Below are 27,238 nucleotides of genomic sequence, written 5' to 3'. Positions count from 1 at the left end.
AGGTGGCATTAGACAATTCTTAAGACATGTTTAGGATGTTACTATTACTTTGAAAAACACGTTAACATTTAAAAGATTAGTGTATTTTGCATGCTCACATAAATTCTGGTTATCTGAATCAACATTTCTACTGGCTTGGGGGCAGGGCGGGGAATGTGTGTCCAAGTCAAAAACTTAAAAAACCCCTCCAAAACCCCACCACCAGACGTAAACTCTGGTCTCCCAACACTGCTTTGTGCTGCACACAACAGTCAGGTGCCAAGTAGCAAGTGTTCAATTTGTTTTCCAGAACCATAAAACGATTTGTCTCCTGGTACAACAAGTATCCTGCTATCACACCAAGAATGCTGCAACTAGACTTAGAGATCCGGAAAACAGTGTTTGTTGACATTACTCACTGCAACAAAGATCCTGAGAAATTAAGTACAGAACTCCTTGTTTTGCTGCTGAGTTACAGCACAAATACCTCAAAAGAAGTGGCTTTGTATGAAGTACCACCTCTACTGCCATCACCCATCTGGCAGAAAAGTGAGAATTCTAAAGCTCAATATTTTCAGAATATTGATTAAAAAAACTAAGAAAGATGTTGAGATGCACACTGATGTGAAACTTGTTGTAGAGGCTAAGACAATAACTCTGCCCCACAGGATTTACTACATACAATTGCATTCAGCATACGAAAATCCCATCCTTAATCCAACAAGAAACTATTGTTTTACTAAAATGTCTCAGATTGCATTGTCAATTGTATGTCTGGCTTGCAAAGAATAAGCATGGTTCAGGATTTGAGATGTTAGTCTGTCCAGCGTTTCCTAAGCGGTGGGGTAGGTGAGGTGGGCAGCATACAAGTAACTGCACATTATCTCCTGGAGTTGGAAACCATAATACCACATGAATACACCTAATTACTTGGGGGGTTGCACCAATAACGGAATTTACCTGGGAGGGGGTGTCTAGGCAAACCCATTTAGGGAATCATGGTCTATTCCTTTTTTTTGTACCATCATCCTATTCCCATACACCTTTCATTCCTTCCCCCCTCCAAAACAATACACATAAATGCCAAATTCTGGAAGTAACAGTGTGAAGATGCTGCTGCATTCATTATTACTGAAGCTCAAGAGGTGCGACGTAGCAGTTTCAAGACTCATTCTTTTGTGCAAAACGTAGATGCAGTGAACAAGAGCCCGCTAGAATTTGCCCAGCTTGACAGACATGACAAAGAGCATTTAACAAATTAAGCTATAATCTAGATACAGGGCCCATATACTGCTCCTGAAGGAAAACTGGCAACACTCTCGACAAGTTGCAAAATGAAGGAAACAAGAGAACAGCATTAGCTGACAATGTAACGCACACTAAGCACTCCAGAAGACAGCAAAGAAAACTTACATGAGCAGATAAAGCTGACTGCTAACACTGTCAGTACCAAAACACCTTCTTACAGAATGAGAGCACTTAGGAGTTAACAACCTTTATGAAACAAATAAAGGATCAACAAGAAATGCATGGGGGAGGGGAAGAAATTATGAAACAAAAACACCGATTAAGAAGCATATGAGTTTATGTAGAATCCTGCCACACAATACTTTGACAGCAATTCAAAGTGACTGCATGAAGATAATGGAATTGATACAAATTTTTTTTTCAAAAGCAATTCATGTCAATTGAAGTACATAATCTGAACAGTTTTATTGTAGGAACACTCGCTGTGCACACTCAAAGAATGAGCAAAAACATGGAAGGTGGAAGATGTACCATGAAAAGCCTGCAAGGACTAGTAATATGTCCTTTTTCATAATGTCATATCCTGTCTAGCCAGGACACTAACAGGAGTTAAATATTTTCAAAAACCCACCAACATGGGAAACTAAGAGGTAGAGGTTTAGGAAAAAACTCTAAGTGATCTAGGGGAGAAAAGGAAAAGAAAAGAAAATAAAAAGGCAGAGCAATATATTATTACAAAAAGCTCCAAAAATTGGGTGAAACAGTAATACTAAAAGCAGTCTAAGAACAACAGAAAGCAGATTATGATGTGGCAGCACACAAACTAATGTTCTAGAGCAGGACAAATTTATCTGCGTTACTAAAAGTGTAGCTGGAATACTGTAATAATAATGATGACCATCAGTGAAAAAAACACCACAGGAAGACAGATAGGAGAATTTCAAGGGATTACAAAAAAATGCGTAATTTAGATGAAAAGATTTGCAAACCATGGAAGAACATAAAAAAATTTGCTATTTTTTCTTAGGTCATTATTAAAGTGAAGCCATTAGCTCAAGTAGATTTAGTTATTAAGAAGTCCACATGCCAGGTTAACTATGAAAAGTTATCCAGGATATTTTCATAAAATGAGTTCGTTTAAGAGCAGACTTTTTAAAAGTATGCACTAAATTTGAGAAAGACACTTCTAGCACAAGATACTTACATTTAAGTTTAGCCCTTACGTGACTACATGGAATTGTTACAAGTCAACAGTGAGTGGTTTATAAAATGTAATTTTATTTAATGTTACTTTGCTGTTACAGAGGGCATAACATTTTCACAAGGCTTTTTTGGGACTACAATCAATGATTAGCAACACACAATAGTGGTCCAAACTCTCTAAGTAACAATCACTGGACAAACTTGACACCTTCTCACATGTGCACAAACCTGCATGGAAAAGTACTAAATTTTATACTTGGACATGTGAACTTCAATTGGTTTTCCCATTCCAGTGTATTAAGAAATGACATGCACTTTAGTCTGCCAAAAAGCACTGCCTGTACTCCGGCAGTAACATGCTGCTTCTAATACATCGTAAAGTGAATACCAGAACTACAAAGGCAGGAGTGTAAGTGAACTTTTATTGGGAAGGGATATCAACTTAAACAGCAGCAACTGAGGATTAAGAGAAGCCCCTGTTTTCAAACACACAAGCTTCTGTATTACATGATACAGGAAGCAACTCAATTTGTCATTTTCCAAACTTGAAATGCTCAACTTGATCTGGCCCAATACTTCCATATTCCTGCTGAAAAGAATATACAGTAGCATGTGAAAGTCAATTATGGAAAGGAAACCCTGCAGAATAAGGAGGGAATGTGGAGAATTAAAAGCTATGTGGAACACTCTTTAGTTGCAATTAACTACATTTTCATCTTACTGTAATACAAAACACAGTCAACTGGCAGGAACTGGTTCAGATTTGTTTTTAAATACCAGGTACACTTTAGTCCGCTACATAAGTGTTTGGAAGTTACTTATGTTTATATGAAATGAAGCTATTAATACTTTTCTACAGCAGTAACCGCACACCAGGAAGGCCAGGACAAACACAAATCAAGGAATGGAGTTTTCCCAAAGCTGCAGTGTGAAAAGACTATAAATTGATTTCCATACACATGGATGGGTTTTCTTTGCTATAGGAAATCCAAGTGGCGCTATAAGGAATGGAGACGTGTAAAAAGGTTTCTTGAGAAGGAAAGGGAGAATGACGCCCCACGTGCAGTTTAGTTCTCTGCACCTTCTGCAGCATCACATTCTTCTCCTGCACTGTCTGATGTCCATAACTAGAAAGAAAAGAAACACAGTGTCAGCTTTCAGAAGTGCAGCTTTACTTCCAAGAAGGGACAACTATTGACTGTATAGAAATGATAATGAATTAGACTTAAGGATGTCTAAGAAGTACCAGTGCACTGGAGCCGCACAACCCTGCTCGGAGAGAGGTAATTGGAGATCGTTCCCCACGCAGGGGGCACAACCAGCTATGCACCCCAGGTCTAAGGGGCAGAGCAAACAGTGTTCTGAACAGGTGCAGACTTTGTGCTTAATAGCAAGCTCTGTCATCAATCCCACATCATTCAACAAGTCTGAATGGCAGCTTCATGAGTAACATCAATTTCAAAAGCAGCAGTCTGAGTCCTGAAAGTGCAGATTACCATTGTGGTTACTGAAGTTAAGCATTTTGTAGTGCTAATAGAAGACATTTCTACTGAAGGAGTATTGCAAAATAATAAATGTTGCTGTAACTTTAAATGTAGTGAATATCCAGAGAGGATACTCCTGAAAAAATTGCCCTAGTTACATATTTTAATGGAACCTAGGCACTTTTCTTAAACGGCTAATCATTATAATATATATTCAAACATCAACTGATTTTATTCTTAATACATTGATATTCTGGATCTGTTATTTTAAATGAAAATCAGGAAAATTAATAAAGCAAACTGCACTGGATGTACAACAGGAAAGATGTTTTGTTTCTGAATTAGTTGTCAAAAAGTTTGAGAAAGAATCCCTGACAGACCACAGACTGTTTTTTGACTCCTTGTCCTATCCTGTACGTTGAGTTAGCTGAATGCACCTTCTTCCCCTCCACTGAAAAGGGCAGAAAACAACAAAGAACATGAGCTATCCAAGCTGTTATTCTAGATTAGACAGAGTGAATTTGCCGACATAAGACTTACACTACATTCAAACTAAGTTATGAAAAGGTACTGTAGCGTAAATAGCCCGAATCGGTGCTGTTTTGCGCTAGAGTGAAATAAGGGGTCTGTTCCATCACAAATTCAGACTAACTAAGCAAATACAGGTTACACACCAGATAGCACACAAAAAGGCAACTTACTGTTAGGTTGTCTCTAAGCAACTGCATGATGAGAGTACTGTCTTTGTATGAGTCTTCGTTCAGTGTATCAAGTTCTGCAATAGCCTCATCAAACGCCTAGAATAATTAAACCACCTTTAGTCCTTCTATTTACTGATCAGTAAACAACCAGACACTAAACCTATCACTAAACGTAGCTTAAAAAAAAACCCAAAACACAACATTAGAAGTTAATGACCTGAATTGCTCTATCTGAAACAGAAGCATAACAAAGGCATAATAAAAGCTTGCTGAGTTGCTGAAAATTTAAGTCACCGTTGTAAATACAGCTTGCTTGTACCCCTTTAATCCCACTAACAATATGAGCTTGGAAACCAGATACATTAAATAGGATTATTTCCTGCATAAACTCTAGGAAATAATAATTCATATTATTTTAAGCATAAACTCTCTTCTACTGTCCTTGCAGGCATACAGAAGAAAAAAGTAACTTACTGTCTTTGCCAGTGTGCAGGCAAGCTCAGGATTGTTGAGAATCTCATAATAAAATACAGAGAAGTTAAGAGCTAGACCCAAGCGAATTGGATGTGTTGGCTGCATCTCCTTCTTGCTGATATCAAATGCTTCCTGATAAGCTCCCTGTGAGTTTTCTATTGTTTCTGTTAAAAGAATATGAAACATTAAGTTGTGTGGGGGGGGTTGTTTTGGGGTTTGTTTTTTTTTTAAGATATGACTATTTGAAGTACTTCATTAGTAGGACATTGAACAGTCCTCTATTTAAGCCCACTCTTAGCAAAACACTGCACTTACTTTAATGAAGGTAATGATTTTAAACCCATTTTAAGTATAGCTGCCACACTGACAAAACACAGGGAGCAAATTAAGCTACTACAGAGCAAAGGTATTCAAGAGACAGATAAACACAGAGGTCAGCAAATACAAGCATCCAAGATAACTACATTAGCTCAATGTCCTTTGACACTTTAGGTACAAAAAAAATTTGTGCGTTAGTTTTTCTACAGAAATCCCGTTTCATTCCTTGCACAGAATGGACATGCTCATGTGCGTCGGGTGCACAGGGTAAAGAAGACTACTGTCTGTATGGCCCTAATTCTCCTTGAGGAAGTTTGGAAGGCATGTACTGAATGTTTCTGAAAAACTGAAAGTCTGCCTCCAAAACCTGGGTGTAGACAGGTCAAGATAAAAAAACCCCAAGGTCGTGCCCAAAATAACTGGGAGAAATACCACAGAGAAAAGAGGTTACCAGGCCAGAGTGAGTACTTTAAGAGTGCGACATATAGTCTATTCCAGGTTCTCTTCCAATAGACAATCAAAGGGCCGACAGCCACCCTAAACATGCCTGCAGAATGGAAGGAGACTGCAGGAAAAGAAAGGCCATTGTCTGAGCTCAGAATACAGCTCCCAGAGAGCTAATACCATAATTGTTCTAGAAAGTGCTGCAAAAAAAGTTTGGAAAGTAAAATCTGTTAAGTATTCAAGAGACAAAACACAGACTTGGGTTTTTCAGTATTCACACTGTAATGAGTGCTAATGGACTATTAATTTGTTGACCACAGGTGAAAAAAGGCAAAAAACCTAGCAAATGCAGGAAATAAATTAGTTTATAAAGGCATAAAATATATTTGAAGTTGAGAAAATAATCAGATGCTTAGAGGTGGAACCTCAGAAAAGTTTCAATTAAAACTAGAAGTTTGTGAGAAGTTAAGCACAAAATGTATGCATCATGATACACATAAGCTGTAACTTCCCAGCAAAACACCAAGATCTGGTAATAAGGTTATCAATCAGTCCCTCTTCTACAGTAAGCACCATATCAGCATGCACATCACTTTCAATTCAGTTTTTCTAGCCAAGATAAGACAGTATTTCTCTGCTCAGAGAAGCCCACAGATCTGTAACTGTTGCTCAAGACAAAATATAAATCAGATTATCTTTGTGAAAACCAAAGACAAGTTGACTGCTATACTTGGACTTGCTGTTGTCATTTGAATCAGGCAGAGTTAAGACTTTCTGAATGCAACGTTAATGCAAAGACTTTTACTCTATTTTGTATATTTTCATCTTTCAATTTCAATGCTTTTACAATACAAGAAGACTAACAAAGACTTTACTTAAGTGACAATCAGCTCTGTCCTCCCACTTTGCAATTCAATTGGTTTAAACCAGCCAACCCTGTCAGATGCCTTCCATGCCCAACCCAATGGGACAGTCACTTCAGCCCTCTGCCTGCTCCAACAGTCCATCTTCTTTCTGTGTCACAGCATCACAGCAGGACTAATTTTAGTTTGTTATGTAGAAATGTATCACTAGCTTATGCCATACCAAGAGTTTTTAACATCACAATAGCATCTGGGTGCCTTGCAAGATGGTTCTAATACTCAAGTCAATACATCCTTTGAAGAGAGTTAAAATCCTCCCCAGAAGAGCTTCCTGAGGTACTTACAACCACCTAGGCACATGTTCTAACTTCTAGGAATGTTCAGCATTCTCAGGATGCCCAATATCAAGTGACAGTACCAGCTGTGAAGTTTTCCAGGCCTCTTCTGCTGGACCCAAAAGGGCAAACTAAAGCTACAGGGACAGTGTTATCCCTGTGAAAACCAACCCTGCAGCTCTCACTTCTTTGGATAGTGTACTGACCGAGTAATTTTGTTGCTTCTTTATAAAGAGGTGACTACAACGAAGTCTGCTTCACAATGAAATGGTTAAAACTTACAGATCAACAGGACTCCGTCATGGAGTGAAATATGCTGCAGAGATTGGTTTACTCTTCCTCACCAACTTTATTTTAGTAAAGAAATACAAACAAACAACATGAAATATAACTGTTAGCAGACCTTCACCTAAACTGTTTTCCAGAAGCCCTTTATAAGCATTATGGAACAACTCTCCAGAAATTTAGGGTAGCTGACAGGAACACCAGGTACAATTCCCTGGCATACTACGCTTAAGGTGTATTCAGAATTTTACTCTCTGTCTGTATGAACACTGGAGATTTCCAACTGAGACGCAGTTGGTTCAACTCAGCTAACTCATGTGAATTCAGAGTGGGATACTGGCACTTGTACTTCATTTACTGTTCCCTCGCCCATGGCCCAAAACTGAAGTTCATTAGCTATTAAAAAAGCCGAAGACCACAAGGTACTCACGTTTTCTGTCATCACCACAAGCAACTTCAGCAAGGTATCGGAAGTAGTCTCCCTTCATCTTCAGGTAGAATACCTTGCTCTCTGGATTAGTTGCATTAGCTATTAAATATTTGTCCAACAGCTCCTGAAACAGCCAAACAAAAAAGACATTGACATATTATATACACTGTTGCAATTAAATTCAATCTATTTGTATTCTCTCCAGAAAGTTTGGACTCAAACATTTGCTACGAGGAAAAAAGGAACTTTAAGGGCATTTTAGATGCACACTTATTTAATCTAACTGTGTAAAGGCACAAAGCGAGAAACTACATTAATATGATCAGTCAGTCAGATATCTGATCAGGCTGCAGAAAAAGTAACCAGAAAAGGTTTACTGGCATATAGTTTCAGGACTAAGTTTAGTTTCAGGATATGCACTTCTAATTTCAAAAACATTGTGCAAATTAGTAAGCTTTTACTGGAAAAATGAAGTGCTATGCAGAAAGTTTCAAAACTATAAAAAAAGAACTTATTCCTACTTCACAGGGAAAAAAGTAAGAAAAACAACTCTTATATTTTTTGGTATAAATTGTGTTCATTAGACTTGTGATAAGGGATCTCTGGCGCACCTACCAGAGCGAGCCAAGAATTCGAACCCATCTCACTGGTAGCCAGCCTCACCAAACCAAAGCAGCTCTTTGCAAGGCTGTAAAGCAACACCTGCTCCGGTGTAGCGGGGAGGCATGCTCCGTGTCCGTCCTGCCACTCCTGGGAACAAGAAGAGCTATACAGTGCTCTCCAGCACACCCTGAGCTACTCTCCTACCTGGTAACTAGAGGGACAGGGAGTTTACCAGCCTCCAGCAAGAGGAGATAAGTCTCTCTCCAAGGTTGTAAAAGCCTCCTAGCCCTTCCAAGATAGCTGTAAAGGAGAGATGAGGTACAGGATTTTCCCCCAGCGAAGGGGATACTTCAGAGAACTGATGAGGGGAGCAGCTTCTGGCTGACCTTCTTGTCCCCGAGCCCCAGCTATTTTACCCAACTCATTATCACAACTGACCCATGTTCTCTGGAGTTGACAAAACATGAGAATAAGCTCCAACAGACTCAAGGAAACCCCACAATACTCAAGAGCAACTTTACACTAAGAATTTAGGAGATAAAGATCTGCATTCAGTTACTTGGAAAAATAAACAGGTCATAAAAGCAGCAGAAAGTTTCCATGAAGCCTGCAAACTGTGGCTAGTTAAGTAAGATTTTTGTTACAGGAACATGTATCCAAATTCATGAAGCAGCTACAAAGAAAACGCTTAAGGAACTGTAAGCTCTCAGGGCAAAAAACCTTAGCATTTTAATTGGCAACTGTAGCACTATCATCAAAAGGAGCTAATTTTAGTCACAAACCTATTCCCTATGCATACCACCATACCATTATTACTTCCTTTAATAATCTACAGTAGCAGAGCAATCCAGCTGAAAGCGTTTATTCATTCCAAGTCCATTTGAGGTGTTGGCAATTATTTCAAAACAACACATATACTAGGGTGCTTCCAATTGCTTTTTTCACCCACACAGTGTGCTTACCATGGATGTAATATTGCACATAGCTTCACAGACAAGTTCCCTTCAGAGATCCCCCTACCAAGGCAGTATAAAACAGTAAAGGCTTACAAGCTCTCTTAATACTACCCTAGAGAAAACAGCGGGAAGGTAAGACGACACCAAGCCTGACATACCCGTACACTTACCAAATCAGAAACCAAACATTTTTACAACTTTCTGTGAGGCTAGAAAACCACTGCCAAATGCTAGACACTGGCTAGTATGGCACAGGGATAAGTGGGAAATTTATATAACAGTTTAACATGGTGAAGTATGCAAGCGTATTGGATCGTACACCTCACTGGTGTTAAGGAAAAAGCAGCAAAACCTTATGTATGTTTCAAAACAAGAGTTAAGTCATAGTAGGCAGATGGATAAAACAACCCCATAATTAATAATGTACTTTGCATGAGTCATTCCCGTATTAGAATGATTTTTCCCACCCTACAGGCTTCTGCAGTGAGGAAAAACTTCACATGCTTTCCTGATGCTTTTTTCCTATGAGAGGTGTCAATGCTACACAAACCAGTTTCAAAGTCTCAGAGATGACAATGCGGTAACCTCAAGTTTAACACAGAATTTTGATTTTACAAGAAACTACCTAGAATGCTGAAAGCTGACACATAATATGCCTACACTGAGAAAGGTTCCTTAAATCAGTCATGATCAAAGAGTAACTACCAGCCTCTAAAGGCCATCCTAAGGTTAGGACTACATTAAGCAGCAGAGATGTGATTTATGCACATGTTCAGGTTAGATGTGAAAAACTATGCCACAGTCTAAGTAACACTGACCAGGCAATCAAGAAAGATATGTTGTATGGGATTTTAAACCAGGTATTTGAGAAGACTGTACCTTTGATTTTTCTTTTAAATGCTGAAATAAAACAAAGATGTTACAACTACATCAACAAGGAAACAAACAGATATTCTATGCCTTCCAAAACTTAAAAGATTTATTGTAAACTTGTCACACAAAAACTACCTAGAGCATTAATGCCCATTTTTATTTTTTTTTCAGATGGGGTACACCACACACACTTCTTCCAGGAGTACAAAAGCATTTTGCCACGGCCCCAGTCCTACCACAAGCAAGTAGCACTACAGCCTGTGTGTCAGTGCATCCCAAAAGTGCTTCCTCCACTACGCAGGAATAAAAACCAGTGGTTCTGTGCAGATTTCTGAAATACTTGAAGAAAAAAGACAATGCTGGGAGCATAGTTTCTCAGACAGCAAAAAGTGGGTTATGTACACTGCCTTATTTCCTAGGCACTTCTCAGTTGGAGGAGCTAAGCTGCCTGTACAGCAGCTCCCCCTCCCAGTTCATCTCCAGGGCCTCCTAATCCTTACCACAGCACATGGTTAAGGGAGAGATTTGTGCCTCTATCAGCTAGGGTGGAACATTCTTGTCCTGGACTTTCTGTATCAGGTTTTAATTTTTTTAATAGCCTTAAATGGAACAAGATCTCATCTATGAATCATGTAGGATAAAACAGAATACAAAAAGATTTGGGAGTGAAGCTGATTATTTATCTATCCAGACGTTATCTTTCAAATCAATAATGTATTTGGTACACTCAGTGAGCCATCCATCTCAGATCATCATCATTTCTTGGAAGGCCTCTTACCCTCCAGACACAATGTTGGCAGGGCAGCGAGAACACTCAGCACAATAAGCTAAATGATTTACTTTACACTGTTGTGAGTCAGTAATAGTCAGGAAAACTCAAGATTTCCTACATCTGTTCTCTATCTTTCCCACTTGGGCTTTTCTACCTTTCCATCAGCAGCAGTCAGTCAGGAATCCTCATTTTAAACATCAGTTAACAGTAAGTAAAATGAACACAGGCAGCCTGGGCTGCAAGACCTCAGCCAACCTCAACATTTATGTTGATAAGTTTTACCTGAAGAGAGACAGGCACTGCCACAGGTAGGATTCTAGCAGCATATGATGGGGTTCAAGCTGCTTCAGCTATCCCTGGTTTCTAGCAAGGGATTCACAGAGGTAAGGGGTGGAATGTGGTGGGTTTGCATGGCAAGGTTTTGGTAGCTGGGGAGTTACTGCGTGGCTTCTGTGAGAAGCTGCTTGAAGCTTCCCCCATGACTGGCAGAGCCAATTCCAGCTGGTTACAAGACAGACCCACTGCTGGCCAAGGCCGAGCCCGGTGCCGGTGGTAGCACCTCTGGAATAACATACTTAATAAAGGGAAAAAAACTGTGTGGGAGCAATGGCAGCCAGAGTGAGGAGTGAGAATATGTGAGAGAAACTCTGCAGACACCTGACACTGACAAGGTCAGTGAAGAAGGAGGGGGAGGAGGTGCTCCAGGTACCAGAGCAGATTCCCCTGCAGGCCGTGGTGCAGCCCATGGGGAGGCAGCTGTGCCCTGCGCCCAGGGAGGGGAATGGTGGAGCAGACACACACCTGCAGCCCGGGGAGGACCCCACACAGGAGCAGGTGGGTGTCCAAAGGAGACTGTGATACTGTGGGAACCTCATGCTGGAGAAGGCTCCTGACAGGACCTGTGGAGAGAGGAGCACACACTGGAGCAGGCTCCTGGCAGGACTTGTGACCATGTGGAGGACCCAGACTGGAGCAGTCTGTTCCTGAAGGACTGCAGCCCACAGGAGGGACCCACGCTGGAGCAGGGGAGGAGTGTGAGGAGTCCTCCCCCTGAGGAGGAAGGAGTGTCACAAACAACAGGTGATGAACTGACTGCAACCCTCATTCCCTGCACCCCTGCACTGCTGGAGGGGAGGAGGTAGTCTCTTTAACCAAGTAATAAGCAATAGGACAATAGGTAATGGCCTCAAATTGCACCAGAAAAGGTTTAGCCTAGATATTAGGAAGCATTTCTTTACAGAACAGGTTGTTAGGCATTGGAATGGGCTGCCCAGGGTAGTGGTGGAGTCCCCATCCCTGGAAGTGTTTAAGAGTAGGGACAACATAGCGCTGAGGGATCTGGTGTAGTTGGGAACTGTCAGTGTTAGGTTAACGGTTGGACTGGATGCTCTTCAAGGTCTTTTCCAACCAAGACGATTCTGTAGAGAACAGGGGAATTGAGAAATGTTACCATCGTTAAGAACTGAGGCTGTTCTTACCACACACTCACAACTTCTGAAGTACATCACCCTCTAAACCAAGACCTGAACAACCAGGAACTACTTGCTCTACAATGTCAAACATGCCTCAGATGCTGCCATGAAAAGCCACATGATGTTGGAGCTGCTGGCCACTGGCCTGCTCTGTTGGTGGGTGACTCTCAGAACCATAAGCAATACAAATATGCAGGAATCAGTACTCTGTCCTCAGGCCAGACCCTTCATGCCCCGGTGTGGTTGCATTAAATTAGGTTTGTACTGTGACAGTTTGTGGTTGGGTATCTGCTACTTCCCCCCCACTGTTACATTATTCTCAAGGGGTGTGCTTGTCATCCTGGTAGTCTGACAGGATTTCCCACCACACTTCTCATTAGTGTTGCTCATCCATCTCATTTTATTTCTACCTTCACAGTGTGCTAACACTCCCGCCATCCTAATAGCACCTAACTCTCATATATGATATTCTCTTCCCCTCCCTGCAGAAGTCAGGTTTATTTATCTATTAAAGAGATGCCAGCAACAAAGGGCTACCTGTCCATGGAACAGATCCGCAGCTGCCTGAAGAAGCTGTGAGGAGCAGGCCAGGAGCCTGGCAGCAAACCACTTCTTTCCCCTTTAAAGCTCATTTTTTTGTTGTTGTTGTTTTACTCTCTATTGGAAGACTTATTCTTTTACATGCCAAGAGAATGTTACATTTCAATTGCCTTTTTGGATCCTCCTTCTACTTTTGTTCTTTCCCAACTGAGTAACTGTCCTTTCTTAAGTCTCTTTTCCCCTCTGCTTAAGCTGGAACGAAGGCTGAACATGTGGTTGTAGTATCAGACCATTGCAATTGACCTAAGCCAGAAATACTGAGTTTAATTCACCTGCTCTCATCACTTCCCCATTATTTCAGCTTTATAAAAAGCAAGCCCTGAAGGAATACACCAGCCATATCTTTACTTGAAGTGCCCGATACAGAAAAAGAAGCTCCCTGAAGACACAGCTCCTTCATAATTATGGGTTGAGTATGCACCCAGCAAGCCTCTCCCTACATACATCATGCACACATCCCCTGCAATTCATGTACCAGTCCCACTCTACATATGCTTTCTGTTACCTATTTTCAGGACAACCCCTTCTTTAAAAAGCTGACATCAAACCAGAATGTCCCAACTTCTCCCATGTAAGCCTGTTTTAAAAGGCAAGCCTGACTGAGACATCAAGTTCAACCACAGTGATACTAAATACTTTCTGTACAATTTAACTATGTGGTAGGTTCAAGTGGCAGAAAAATAACACCACTATCTGATCCATGCTGCTCTCTCTTCCCACATATTTAGCTATAAAGAATCTTGGCAGCAAAGATGAATTAAAAAATAATAATCTTGAATACCAAACTGACCTCTGATCTTCCTTCAGTGCTATGCCATTTAGAATTAAATAAGAAAAGCAAATACATAAGTCTCTACATATATTAGCTAATGGTATTGGAATATTCTTCACACTTACCTCTTCAATACCAGAGGATGAACATGAACCAGGTCAGCTCCACAGATTATCTACTGATCACAAGGTCAATTTTCAAAGCAAGCTAAAGATATCATGTACCTACGGAAGTTCTCAATGTGGTAAACTGAAGGAACTCAAAATATTTACAATGCCACCATCACTCAGATGTCAACACCTATGACATGTTTGGGTGACATCACCAGCACCAAGTTATTTACCATTATGCCATTAAAAGACTGATCTACATTGCCATTTGTGTCTCCTACCAACAGTTTATTGTTAGTTTTGCTCCACCATAAGGAAAAAACATCCATGTAAAAGCAACCATCTAAGTAGCAACACTCTCCAAAAGTTTTCCCCAATAAATATGAACTGGTTAAGTTGCTGCATGATCTTGAGCAAGGAGTGTGCCAATGTTCAAAATTGCTGGCATAGAGTTCTGTAAATAAAGTCTATATATAAAGTTTGGTTTTCAAATCAGACTGTTTCAGCAATATTCTTGAGCCTGAGGCCCTTATATCTCACTTCAAGTTGTTTAAAACACCTTATTCCAACACCATCTTCATCTTTTGGGCATACCATTTTAAATGCTATTCTTTAAAAGCAAACACCATAAAAGTTTGTGTGAAGTAATTTGTATTTGTTTTAAATTACTAAAACCTGCAAAGTCCTCTGTTGGGTTTTAACTCATATGACACAAAAAGCATCCAGAGAAAAGAAAATCCAACAGTATTACTCTTTTTTGATGCAAGAACAAATTAATATCAATGCATATAATATAAAAAAGTTTTATATTTCTCCTCACTCCATGATGAAAAAAGTTTAATGATATGAAAAAATGCAGAAAGAGCAGCTTGAACTTCAAATCAACTGCCCAGCAGCTCTCTGCTGTCCAAGTGCTCAGACCTGCCAGCAGAGGAGGTGCTACCATTCCACAGGGCACTGAGATTCACAGGTCCTGCAGAGACTCGACTGAGTTTTATTGCTGTTTCCTAGGTGTTCCTTCCCTTCCTGAGCAAACAGTGAACGTTTCCTATTTTCTGCTTTTAAGTGCTTCTGCCTTTTGTGTTTGTTTTTTTTTTTTTTAAAGGAGTATCGAAGCTAGGCACCAGAACAGATGTTACATGGGTGACAGCAAGTAATTCTACTTAATGTTGTACTTGCCTGTAACAGCATAGTCTTACTGGCCAAACCTCACAGAAGCAAATGGTCACATGTAAGTGAAGAAACTGTTTCGAAATAAGTCTATTTTGAGACAGGGTTCCTTAAAATTAATGCACATGCACAGAGTGCATGTCAACACCACTTTTTTTTCAGCAAGTTAACTCACCACCCTGAACATGGATTCAACGTCACAGTCCCATCTAGAAGATGAGTAGTTTGTATCCTAGTGTGCACAGGCACACTATGTGAAGTGTGACACCACATAACTTCAGCCAGAGCTGAAGTATGCAAAATACTTGGAAAAATTCTTCAGTCTCAAATATTACTGAAGGTGCATCCAGCTCCAATATGAGAAAAAACACCTACAAGCAGCATAGAGGGAAATGATTTCTACCCTAACTGCAGTGAAAAAATAAAGCTAAGAAGTTGGTGTGGCAGCTCATATCAATATATTTGCTTAATATAACTGTTAAATGCAAATTTAAACACATTAAACGTTCCAAAGTGTTTGACAGCACAGATGACTGGTGTAGGCTCAGATCTTTCAGTAAGGCTTCTACTCATAAAAGCTGCCTGTTTTAATCGTCTAGTAAATTGGTATTAAGACTTCTCGACTACTTCAAGTATAATCAGTCATTCCAAAGTCCACAGTATGACTCACTGCAACCTAGGTGTGTTTTAACATTCAGCAGTGGTTTTCTTGACAGGAAAGGGAGAGTCCCCTGCTGTAACAGTAAGATCACTTTACTTTCAAAAGTGTAATTCAGCAGAAGTGGATTGAAGCTCTGTGCATCAACTCCTTTTGGGAGAATCCTAAATAGTTTTCATACAGACCTCTTAAGACCATCAGTATTTCAGTTCATACATTGAGGAAAATACGTGTACGCCTTTCCAGTAACAGCATGGCCTTAACATGACCTGACAAAGCACTGTCAAAAGCAGAGACAAACGTACTTCGCATGGAAATGGAGAGTGTGACCTAATTTGTCTTTTCCATTTGGTTCTGAGTCTTTGTCTAGATAGTTTTAAAAACTGGCAGTCAATATCTAGGATTGGCCCTGAACAAAGTATCTGCAATCCCACTTAACAGATGCATTGGAAGCCTGTGCTGCAGCATGTCTGCCCACACTATTCCCACCTGGGGTTGAGATTAATTTCATCTAGAATTCACATTCACTGCTTACATTTCTCCTAAAACAAGAAGTTAGAAAGTGCTGTGGTCCCCAAAGAACTATATAAGCCAGGAACTAGAAGTGTGTGGAAATGCAAGTTCTCCTTTCTATAGATTTTTATCAGACAGAACAAACAATCCACTGAAAGTCAAAGAATTATTCAAATTTTTATGGAAGAGCCTGAAGTTTTCCAGTTTCCCCCTGCCAAACGTAGAAATGAGTCCTCAAAAAAAAAAAAAGTAATTCTCTTTTTCAATAATTATAAATTTTTGCTGAAGTAATGGCCATACAACACAGCCAAAAGCTTTAAGGAAAATTTTCTTAGTATCAGACAGATTTATTTCAAATTGATTTTAACATTCTTCCTTGATTGCATTTTCATATTTCTAATGCCTCAAAGTACTTCAAGAGTTATTCTCCTCTTAGTAAACATGCATTACTGACATCAAATTCTTCCCTTCAGAATCCTGACTACCTAAGTTTCTTCCAGCATCCTCCATCTGTGATCTTCCACAATATAATAGAATAAAAAAAAAGTCTAAATTTACATTTAAAAACATTTCTATGCTCTGCAGCTACAGAAGCCCTGAAGGTATGATTAAATGATTGACTGAGATATATCTAGAGTAACAACACTCTAAATGAACAACAGCATGCAGGAGTTTTGTGGGTTTAAGGCACATTGCCCTTGTGCAAATATCTGATTTTTAAAGCCAGACTTTCATGATCATAAACAAACTCTGGGGGGCCTAAAAGTTTTCCTTGCTTCAGTTCTGCTCTCTTTAGGAGCCCTAGATCAGAGGCTTGTGATCACTGAAATTCAGAAAGATAATGAAACACATGCACTTTCTTCCTACTGCTTATGTGGCTGGAAGAATCTTTTGTCTTGTCCAGCTTCACCCTGAAGGAAACCCAGTGGCATATTATTTCTTTCAGTGTATTGGAAATGTGCCAGTAATTTGTTACTCCCCAAATGAGAAAACCAACAACAACTAAGTCTAACTTTTAACTCACAAAAACTAGAAGCCAGTATTTCAGATAACCTTGTTGTAACAATTTCTCATAGCAAATGAACCTTGGCTTTCTTGCTAAGGCCCTGATACCTACTTCCATTTAAAACAAATTCTGCTTACAATAATCTTGCAAAATGTATTCAACTTCAGAACAGGACTTCCTGAAGAAGTTTTATCCAGGAAATATGAGGCTGACAGTCTGATAAGTGTATGTAGTGCATTAAGAAAATTTATTATCAGAGTAAATGGAAAGTTTTCTGTTTCCAGAGCATAACATGACTCCTATATCCAACTACTTCAGTGGATGGATTGTATAAATTAAAGGACAGAATAAAGGTTCCTAGAGAAAGGAATAAAACCTTTATCAATGTTAGAAACTGGTAAATCAAACCCTTGATTCCTTTAACAGACTAAGAGAAAGGCACAAACAGAATCATAGATAATTTAGGGCTTTCTAGTCCATAGGTCTTTTCATCGGATATTTTGGTGGGTGCTCAGAACCGTAGGATGTGAAACTTGGCACTTAAAATTATTTTTACGGTCTCCTATGTCTAAATGCCCAGTTCAGATGAACTGTTATTCAGGTGTACATAGTGGATTTGCAAATTACAAGCTTGTAAGTCAGCTGTAAACTCAGCTGGAGCATTCTGATGCTGGGTCCAGCACTCTGGGAAGCAGAAAGGATGAGGAGGAACCTGTAAACATCAGGCCAACGAACTATGTAGGCTATATGGAATAAAGGCCACAAACGCAGTGTTCAACAACAGTCTTACTTACCTTACCTAGCTTGCCTGTGAGAAAATTAGCTTCAAGTTTACAGACAAGTACAAAAACGCTTAAACACAAACAACAAGTAACATCTGCAGGCACTAGGCCCATCATTCTCAAAGACCAAGAGCATAAAACTAAAAAAATGGTAAGATCTACACAAATAAGAAAACACTGATTCATCAAGCACACACCTTCACCTACCAAACTTAAAGGAAGTACATGCATGCATTTTTACCCTGCCATTTTCCTCAACACCTTCCTCTGAAAATCAGGTATCCCACATTAGTGAAAAGAGAATACCCAGCTTCTGTGCCCATACAGAAATTGATACAATCTACCCTTTAATAATGTGCTAAACAACCCCAATTTGTGCCATCATAAAGAAAGCAATTGCTAATAACCTTCAAGCTCGAGTGTGTTCTTTCCTCATCAAGTTCTATCTCTCTGATAGACAGCCTTCTACATTTTACTTCAAAAGGCATCTATCATATTAGTATCTAAGGCAGTAGAAATGCCTGTGAGACAGCTGTCTAGCAAGTAAGCATGACAGTGATTTACAAAATCTGTTAAAAGCTTCACCGCATTAGCATCCTATTGTTATAAGGCCACCAAAGCAGTACATTTCCTCCAGGAAATGTAGTAATTCTAGATCTACAAGCGGACTGAGGTATGTATAGACAAAGTTTTAATATCCTTGACTACAACCAGGCTGGTTAATCTACAGCTTAACCTCAGTAAAAAATGGATCTGACACTGGAGATATATGAAGCTTTGGCTGCCCCATTCTCAACAGCCAGTCACCTGCATTGGCATTACAATTTCCTATTTTCAATTACTCCATATTCTGCTTCTCACAGGATGTTAATGTTCAGCACAGGCCCTTCAGAGCTGTTAGGAGCTATGACTTTGCAGACATGTGTGGAATCTCCGGTGGTCATTTCTTAAAGTTTTACGAACAGACAAGCCATTGATCTTCAGGTTTTTCTACTTTCAACAGACATAAGTTAACCCTATTTTCAGCTTTACCCCAAGATGGAGATATCCATGTAAGTCAAATCAGTGATCTAAACTCATTCCAGTAGCTTCTGAAAAAGGAAATGACACTGCACACAGAAATAACATAATGGCCCAAGTTTTCAGAACTTCAGACAGAATACCTTGCTGGTGTTTATCTTGTGACCTTCACTAGCTTGCTTGTACGTTTTTGGAAAATCAGTATGTAGTTGCAGGGGGAGGGGGCAGCAAGCAAGAACTGTGTGGGATGGAGGCCTCAGCTACAATCAGAATTCCTTGAACTATTTTTAGGTAGGCTTTAACAATTTTCAGCCACTTCAAGAACCTCAGTACATTCTAGGCTTTGTTTCTGCAAGTGTCAGTCCTTTCTTAGAAATGGATTCAGTTTTCCTTGCACAAAAGTGTAGTACTCAGAGGAGATTCTAACAAAAGGCAAAAACTGATATAACATACAACTATGAGTAAGTCCAGCTCATGAATTTAAATTTACATTTCAAGCATGTTAAACTAGAAAAGATTCACACATTAAGTTCCACAATTCTTATCACAAATATGTGGACATTTGTTAGAAGTTGTGCTAAGAACACAAATGAGAATCAACTCTCTCCCCACGTATTACCTTTCATCAAAAAGATGACTTATTCCAAATTAAAGCATTAATCTAACATTCACTCCACAATTCTGGATTTGCCAAGAAGTAACGTTCCCAACCTAAGGTCTGGCTTTGAGTTATGAAGTAGCTAGTCCTTGTAGTCAGTTACTTAAAAAGGATGAGTGAATAGCATTTACTTTAATTTATAAAAGGTTAAAAAAGTAGTATTTGAATCACTGTCCCAACCACTATCAGGGCAACTAATCCAAATCCAAAAGCAGTATTAACCAAAGTGATTAGTATACCTGACCATCAGAATAAAACCATATCCTACATAGTTCCCCAGTAATATCCTTTTACTCGGATGCTAGTTTCACCTCTGCAACACTATGTATTTCTGTATAAACCGTGACCATTCACTGAAAATAGGAAAGCAGAGAAAAAGGATTCACAAGATGTGAACCTCTAGTAAATTGTTTATATAGCAGCATCAAGCTGATACTTACCGAATCTGCCAAATTTCTGCACATACAATAAAAATCAAGATTTCATTTTTCTGTAGGTCAAAAGTAATGGTAGGGAAAAAACAGGGCTATGATCAAAGCTTATTCATCATCTGACATCAGGTATATATCTGACATAAGGAATCTATGTGCTGCTGCAAGAAAATACCAACTTCATTTTCAATGAAACTATGACCGTGTCCCGTTGAAAAAAGCTGCTTTGAATATTACCTATTTGTATGGGGATTTTTGTTTTGTTTATTTTTAAGTGACTAATTTCAGAACCACATCTACAAAATGGATAAAAATCAGAAGGACAGAGATTTTTACCCGTTTGTATTAGCATTTATTGTTTCTTAATTATGCAAAGCAGAAGTAGTAACAACATTGCAAACCCTGGGGAGGGAGGGAGGAAGGAAAGGGGAGCTGGCAAGAGCACCATGCTCATACATGGTTTCAACAATTAACACTGCAATCTCACAGCAGATCAAACATTTACAAGCATCATCTCAACCTTAAGACAGTAAAAATTGAAATAAGGTACACCTTACAGCACAAGACTATTTCACTGCACGCACTGCCACAGGGTACAGAAAAGAACCAACAGCACAAGTAATGTTACTGTCGGTCCATTTTTAAAAGGTCACAGTGGCCTTGCTCATTTCAAGAAAAACTGGCTGACTCGGCCTGACAAGTGCAATGTAAAACTGTTTACAGAGGACATCGTAAAAATAAATGTTTGGAAACAACTGAGAAGACTTAGATATGTAACTTCCCTATGCAAAAACTTAAAAGCATATTAAAATAAAGTTTTAAGTTTCAGCTAAAGACATGAGGAGTAAGAAACCATCAGGATACTGTTGTTTCCAAGCCTTAAGGATTATAGCCATTGCACCTTCATCAAGTTTTAAACTGTGGGCAAGCAGTTATCAAATCTCATCTCTTACTCTATGAAGAGCTCCAACAACATCAGGACCTAGAAACTGAACATATGCAAAACACTAACAAATACACATGGAAAAATCCTCAAGTTGCAGTGAACTGCTTCCAAGCAATGGCTGGTGTCCTTCCTTCCTTTACACTAGTTCCCTCTAAAGAACGAAGGCGCTTGAATGCAACACAAGTGATCGCTATGCAAAGGGACTGAGGCTCTCAGAAAACCCAGTGTGACCTGCTCCCCCAGAGAATTTCCAATTCAGAAGTTACTTTTTTTTGAAAATCTGATGTCACTAAACAACAGGGTGTATATACAATAAAGCATTAGTCTCATATTGTACATTCTATCTTCAAAGTTCGACTTATTTCGTTAATTACGTGAAAGTTGGTACAGCATCCATCCCTTCCACATTATCTAGTATCCCTGTCTTGAAATCACTCAAGAGAATATAAACATGAACTTTGTGGTCAGAGAGTATATGAACAACATAGTTCAACTTTACCTTGAATAAAAGTTACTTTATTGAGAGACATGAGAGTTTCAAGAAGAGTTTCGACTATGATTCATAAGCGATGATTCAACATCAGTTCTCTATATTACCAAGGAATTAGTCAATCAATACAGGCACTTCAGTAAAACGTCCTAGTGTACCTTTCAAATAAAGCATTTGTGAAAGTTGTTTGACAAATGTCATAGCATTTCTTCATTAAAGAGCCACTGTCACCTGAAAGACCAGTCATAAAATTAACAGTTAAGAAGGGTTTGGATCACATCTACTCCTACTTGCAAGACAGGCAGTTTAAGAAATGTCTCCAATGCTTGGCATGAGATGGAGTATCTTACTGTGACCACGGATGGTGGTTGTACATTAAATAATAAAAATTGTTATTTATGTATCTATCTACATGTATGTAGCTCAATATAATTTTGGATGTTTGTATTCTAGTGGTGATAAAATTTAGAGTCCTTATCAAACCATGCCCTAAAACAATGCCTTACCTAATGGTCTTGCAGCATTCTTTACAGAAAAAGAAGGCACTGGCAGATTCAGAGTTGCTGTCTTTTTAATCAAAAATTAGCAATATTTTGTAATGCTAGCGTAAGTATTTCTAAATGAAGGTTTCTACAACAGCAGATATACTTCATTTTGAAAAGCTGTGCCAAATCAGTAATATAAAAAAAAAAAACCTTTTGAAAAAACCTGTTAGTAGTATGACTAACAGCAGTCACACTCCACCCAACGCATCCACCCTTGCTAAATCCAAATACTCCAGATGACAAGCAACCTTTCCATACTACTTGCCAGCAGTTGTTTCAGTTTAGCTGCCTTCCTAGCATTAAAAAAGCATCTCTGAGACTCAACTTAAGACATTTCAAAAAGCTGCGAGCAGTTACTATAGTATTTGTAAAGAAGAAGTGATCACTCAAAGGAGAAGTCAAAACCACTCTGTGGCTCAGCTTTAGGAAAGCCGTCCTTTGTAGTGCCTGCACATTGCGAGTTGCAACCTCTTGGGTGCTGACTCATGGATCACAGGAGTAGTAGATGGAGGGGGAAAGGGAGAAGCAGAACAGAACATAACTGTGCACATGGCCCTCAAAGGAAGGGTAAAAATCGGAAGGCTTGAAGTGGAGAACTGAGATCTCCTCCTACCAAAGGAAGGCACATCTTTGCCAGCAGGGCAGAACAGGAAAGGCATGCACAGCTGTAGTTTCGGTCTTCACTACTTCCTGCTGTCTTCCAGGGGAGAAGGGAAGGAGAGTTGCCAACCAGGCTATGGCTGAGAACAGGTAAAGACTAGAATGCAGGGAAAATTCAGCCAGCACAGGAAGAGCTTGCTTTCCCTACATCAGAGGTTTGTGTTAGCATAGCTACCAGACTACCTGCTGTCCACCATTTGATGCAGCTGGAATAATTTCAGTATAGACACTGTGTGAAATGGCTCACTACCTTTATCATTCAGAGACGTTCAATCTCCCTATAGAAGCTTGTCAAGATGGCACAACAACCACTATGAGATTTTATGCATAATCTTCTCTTAGGAACTAGATTTGGTAGAAGGACAGAGGGAGATTAAGAAGTCTGAAGAGTAAGCTTTATGGTGAGGTTCCAAGAAATTAGTTCTGAAGTGGGGCACTGAGTGGAAGAGATTGAGAAGTGACAACAGCATGAATGCTGGCACCCCATCACACAGATTCTAGTGAAACTCTTGTCACAGGAAACAATCAGCAAAAAGTTTTACAACTTCACTATGCCTGTAACTGCAGAAACAGCTTCTTTGGAAGACATGGACTCTTAAAATGTGTTAAGGAATTAACTCAACCGATTCATTAAGCTAATAAATTTCCAAATGATTTAGGAAAAAAACAAACCAGATGGCAGCATGCACGGAAGCATATAGGTATTTTCAGCACAATCCAAAGAAGCATTTCCTTGTACACAAGACAGAACACTTAACCATGAAGCAAATTCTGTTACTTTCAAACCAGTTAGCTTTAAATTCAGGTCTCCTAAACCAATCTAGGATACATTTACCTCAAAATTGTTTATTTCCTTATATACTTGCTTCTTCCTGTTCTCATGATAGCAATACTAGACACCAAAAAAAAAAAACCAAACACGAAAAACCTAAGAGGAGCAAACAAACCGCTTAAGATTACCTGCCACACAATTACTACTGCATCACACACATGCAGCTTCGGGCAGTCACAACTCCCTGGTCACGCAGAATCAGGTCCAGCAGCCTCCACACTGCTGACACACGTCTCTTCAGCTCCCACTACAGTGCAGTACAGTTTCGCTATCGATAGCATCTGGAATTCTGTTGCTTGTACAGAAACGTATTCCTGGGCTTTGATGCATGCTTGGGGTGTCACGACAGTCCTCACACCTTAGTTTTACATTATTACATAATTACTGAAAGTTCATTTTAAAGATTCCCCTAAGAAGTCAGCCTGAATCTGACAAAGCCAATTTCTACATGTCTTTATTTTCCACCTTCAAAACAGATGTCTTGCTTTACAAAGCTGTATTTTATATATCTTAAAAATCCTCAAAATGTCTCTTAAAGACCCTTTGAGAGTATTTTTCTTCACAAGAAGTAAATGAAATGCACGTGCAGTTACTTTTAAGTGCTTTTAACAGGTTATTAGTGCTGATCTGAAGAAATAAAAGGGTGTCTCCCCATGTTCTTTTCAGATTATTTTATGAATAAGCTTACTAAACACAACACAAACAGGCATGAGGCTAAATTCTCTGCATTACTGCAATTACCTAGCACAACACAGCATATGGATCACTCCATCTAAAAACCTACTCCAAATACACTCAGAATTGAGTGTGCATCTCAAATACCTCTACACATATGGGGCCCAGAGCATAGCTCAAATGATCTTCCTCCTTACAGTAACCCACATAATGGTTGCAGAAGTTACCGCACTGACTTCCCCTACCCTAGCATAATACTTTGCCTGATATCCCCTAGTCAAGTTCCCAGGCTTATTCCTCAACACATCAGTACACAGGAAAACTGGGTTTTTTTGTTGGGTATTTTTTAAGACAATGAGGAAAACAGAAAGTCTCTACTCACCAGGACAGTGGTGCAGATGGACCTGAGCTCAGACTCCACCTTCTCCCGATAGTCCTTGATAAGCTGCATCTTCTTGTCACTGGTGTCTGTCTTCTGCTCAATGCTAGAGATGACCCTCCAGGCAGAGCGTCGCCCCCCCACTACGTTCTTGTAGGCCACTGAGAGCAGGTTGCGCTCCTCGTTGGACAGCTCGGCACCTTGCTCAGTTACTGCCTTCATGCAGGTGGCCATATCATCGTAACGCTCAGCTTGCTCAGCTAGTTTGGCTTTCTGGATCAACTCGGTCTTATCCATGGTGGCTGGCAGTGGGGCAAGGGCAGTATAGTAGCAAAAGCAGGAGAAGCTGGGGATGTCACACTATCAACACTAGAATGCACCTCAAAACCTGCCAGAAAAAAGACAGTAACCATGACGCTAGGATAAAACACTACAAAACGCGATTTTACACCACCCCTCACAACCAACCAAGGATCAGAGCGAGCCGAGCCTCCCCATCTCCAGGTGCTTCTCGTGGAGAGGCAGCCTGCAGCATCCTGCCCTTCCCCACAGGGCTAAGGGGACAGGCATTCGTCCCAAGGGTCCACCCCTAGGGAAACCACGACCTAGAAACCCAACCGGGAAGGCACACTCGGTGCTAGCCAAGGGACAGCAGTCTGAAGACCCAGCGCTGGAGATAGCTATTTTTTCCATCAGAAGTGACTTTCTGTCCTCACCCTGCTTTTCTTCCTTGACTTATGTGAGCATATTAGTACGCAGTCTAACAGGGACCTGGAGAATACCTAGTTACCACCAAGCACGGGAGGCCTTGCCCAAAGCCCTCCCGCCGTGTGCCACAAGCTCTGCGGGTGAAAGACTTAGAAAGGCGCACGCCAAAGCCGGGACAAACGGGGAAAAATAAAGAATAAAAGGAGCGAGCCGAGCTCGTCTCTGGGGAGGCACGGAAGGGGTTAAAACCCAACGGGCTGGCAGAGTGGGCCCGGGACCCGCCTCCCGCGGGCACCCGCGCTCCGCGGGGCGAGCGACGCCCCGGTTGCTCGGAGCGGTCGGGGCGGGGCGGCCCGGGGGCCAGGCCGGCGGCCCAAGCCGCTTCGCCTCCTGGCGGCGGGGCGCGGCGGGGCTCGGGCCTCCCCGCCTCCCCCCGGCGGCCGCGGCGGGAGTGGCCGCAGCTCCGGCCCCGGGACGGCGGCCCGCGGCGCGGCGCGGCTGGGGGCGCGGCGGCCCCGCACTGCCGGTGGGGGAGCGCGGTGGCGCGGCAGTGGGTGGGGTCTCGGCCCCGGCGAGGGCGGGGGCGGCCGCGTCCCCAGGGACGGCGGAGGGCGCGGGGACGGCGGGGACAGAGGGCGGCCGCGGCGCTGCCTCCGCGGCGGCAGGGCGGAAAGAGGAAGCCGGCGGCCCCGCCGGGTGCGAAATGGCGGCGCTGGCTAGCGGCGCCTCCCGCTCCCCGGGGCCGCCGAGCGCTCCTCGCCGCGATCACAAAATGGAGGACGCGGCGGCAGGCAGGAGGCGGCGGCGGCGGAGCGGGGCCCGCGCCCGCCGCCGGGACGCGGCACCACGCTCACCTGAGTCCGCTGCGCTAGGCCGGGCCGCGGGCGCCACCCGATCGGCTGCCTCGCTCGGGGCTGTGGCGGAGAGAAAGAGCCGCTCCCGTCTCCGGCGAGAGCCAGCGCTAAAGGGCGTTGGCACAGGCAAGCCTACCCGCTGCTCAGCCCGCGCCCACGCGGCCAATCGCAGCCCGGCCTGCGAGCCCAGCTCCGCCCCCCCGCGCCCCGGCCGCCAATCCGAGCAGAGCGCGCCGTCGCGGGGGCGAGCGCAGGCAGGGCACAAGCTCGGTTGGCCCGTGGGCTGCGGCTGGGGCCACGGGGTTTCCTCCAATTAGATCCAGGGTGAGATGACGTCACTGTCGCCATGGTGATGCTGCTACAACCCCCCCCCCCGTCCCCTCCCCTCCCCCGCCGGCCCCTCCCCCTCCCCGCCGCCGCTCCGGACACTGCGGGGCCGCGGCGGCACCGGCGGCGCGGGGGGAAGGGGCCGGGAGGCGCCGGGAGGCGGTGCCCGCGGCGGGAGGGGGGCGAGGAAGGGCGGCCCCGTCCCGCGCCCCGTCGGCCTTTCGCCACCCGGAGGGGCTGCGGCTGCGCCCTCGGCCCGGCTCTGCCTCAGCCGCCGGCGGGCGGGGGCTGCCGCAAGCGCGGGGCGGCGAGCCCGGCCCGGCCCGGCTGCCCCTGTGGCGGCTCGGGCGGGGCGGGGCGGGGCGGGGCGGGGCGGCGGGAGGAGCGGGAATGGCCGGCGGCCGCCGCAGGGCAGTTCCGGAGCGGCCGTGCTGGGGCGAAGTCCGCCGTGCGCGGCGCGGCCGCCGGGCCTCCCTGCATGTGCACGGTGCCCCTGCGCCCCGTGCCCTGGCCCGCCGTGGGGGCGCCGGGAGTGTCAGCGGCTCTGCTCCTGACCCGGGCTTTTTCCCAACGGCGGGTTCTCCAAAGCCATCTTGAAGGGAGGGTGCGTGCGTCAGCCCCGGGACCGGGGGCAGGGAGGTGTTCCCGGAGAGCACGCCCTG

General features: G+C 42.4%; 1 protein-coding gene across 1 annotated transcript; it reads right to left on the bottom strand.

The window, feature by feature from the left end:
* Positions 1 to 1,546: 1,546 nt before the first annotated feature.
* YWHAQ (tyrosine 3-monooxygenase/tryptophan 5-monooxygenase activation protein theta) lies at positions 1,547 to 26,392 on the bottom strand. Its single transcript, XM_074895656.1, has 6 exons — positions 26,250 to 26,392; positions 24,691 to 25,075; positions 7,765 to 7,888; positions 5,090 to 5,253; positions 4,616 to 4,711; positions 1,547 to 3,557 (listed from the first exon to the last, which is right to left on the bottom strand). Exons 2-6 carry the CDS (start codon positions 24,982 to 24,984, stop codon positions 3,498 to 3,500), a joined length of 738 nt encoding a protein of 245 aa, XP_074751757.1. The 5' UTR covers positions 24,985 to 25,075; positions 26,250 to 26,392; the 3' UTR covers positions 1,547 to 3,497.
* Between the last annotated feature and the right edge of the window lie 846 nt (positions 26,393 to 27,238).

Source organism: Athene noctua, chromosome 1, assembly GCF_965140245.1.
Source record: "Athene noctua chromosome 1, bAthNoc1.hap1.1, whole genome shotgun sequence".
NCBI classification, from domain to species: Eukaryota; Metazoa; Chordata; class Aves; order Strigiformes; family Strigidae; genus Athene; species Athene noctua.
This window is presented reverse-complemented; position numbering and strand designations above follow the sequence as displayed.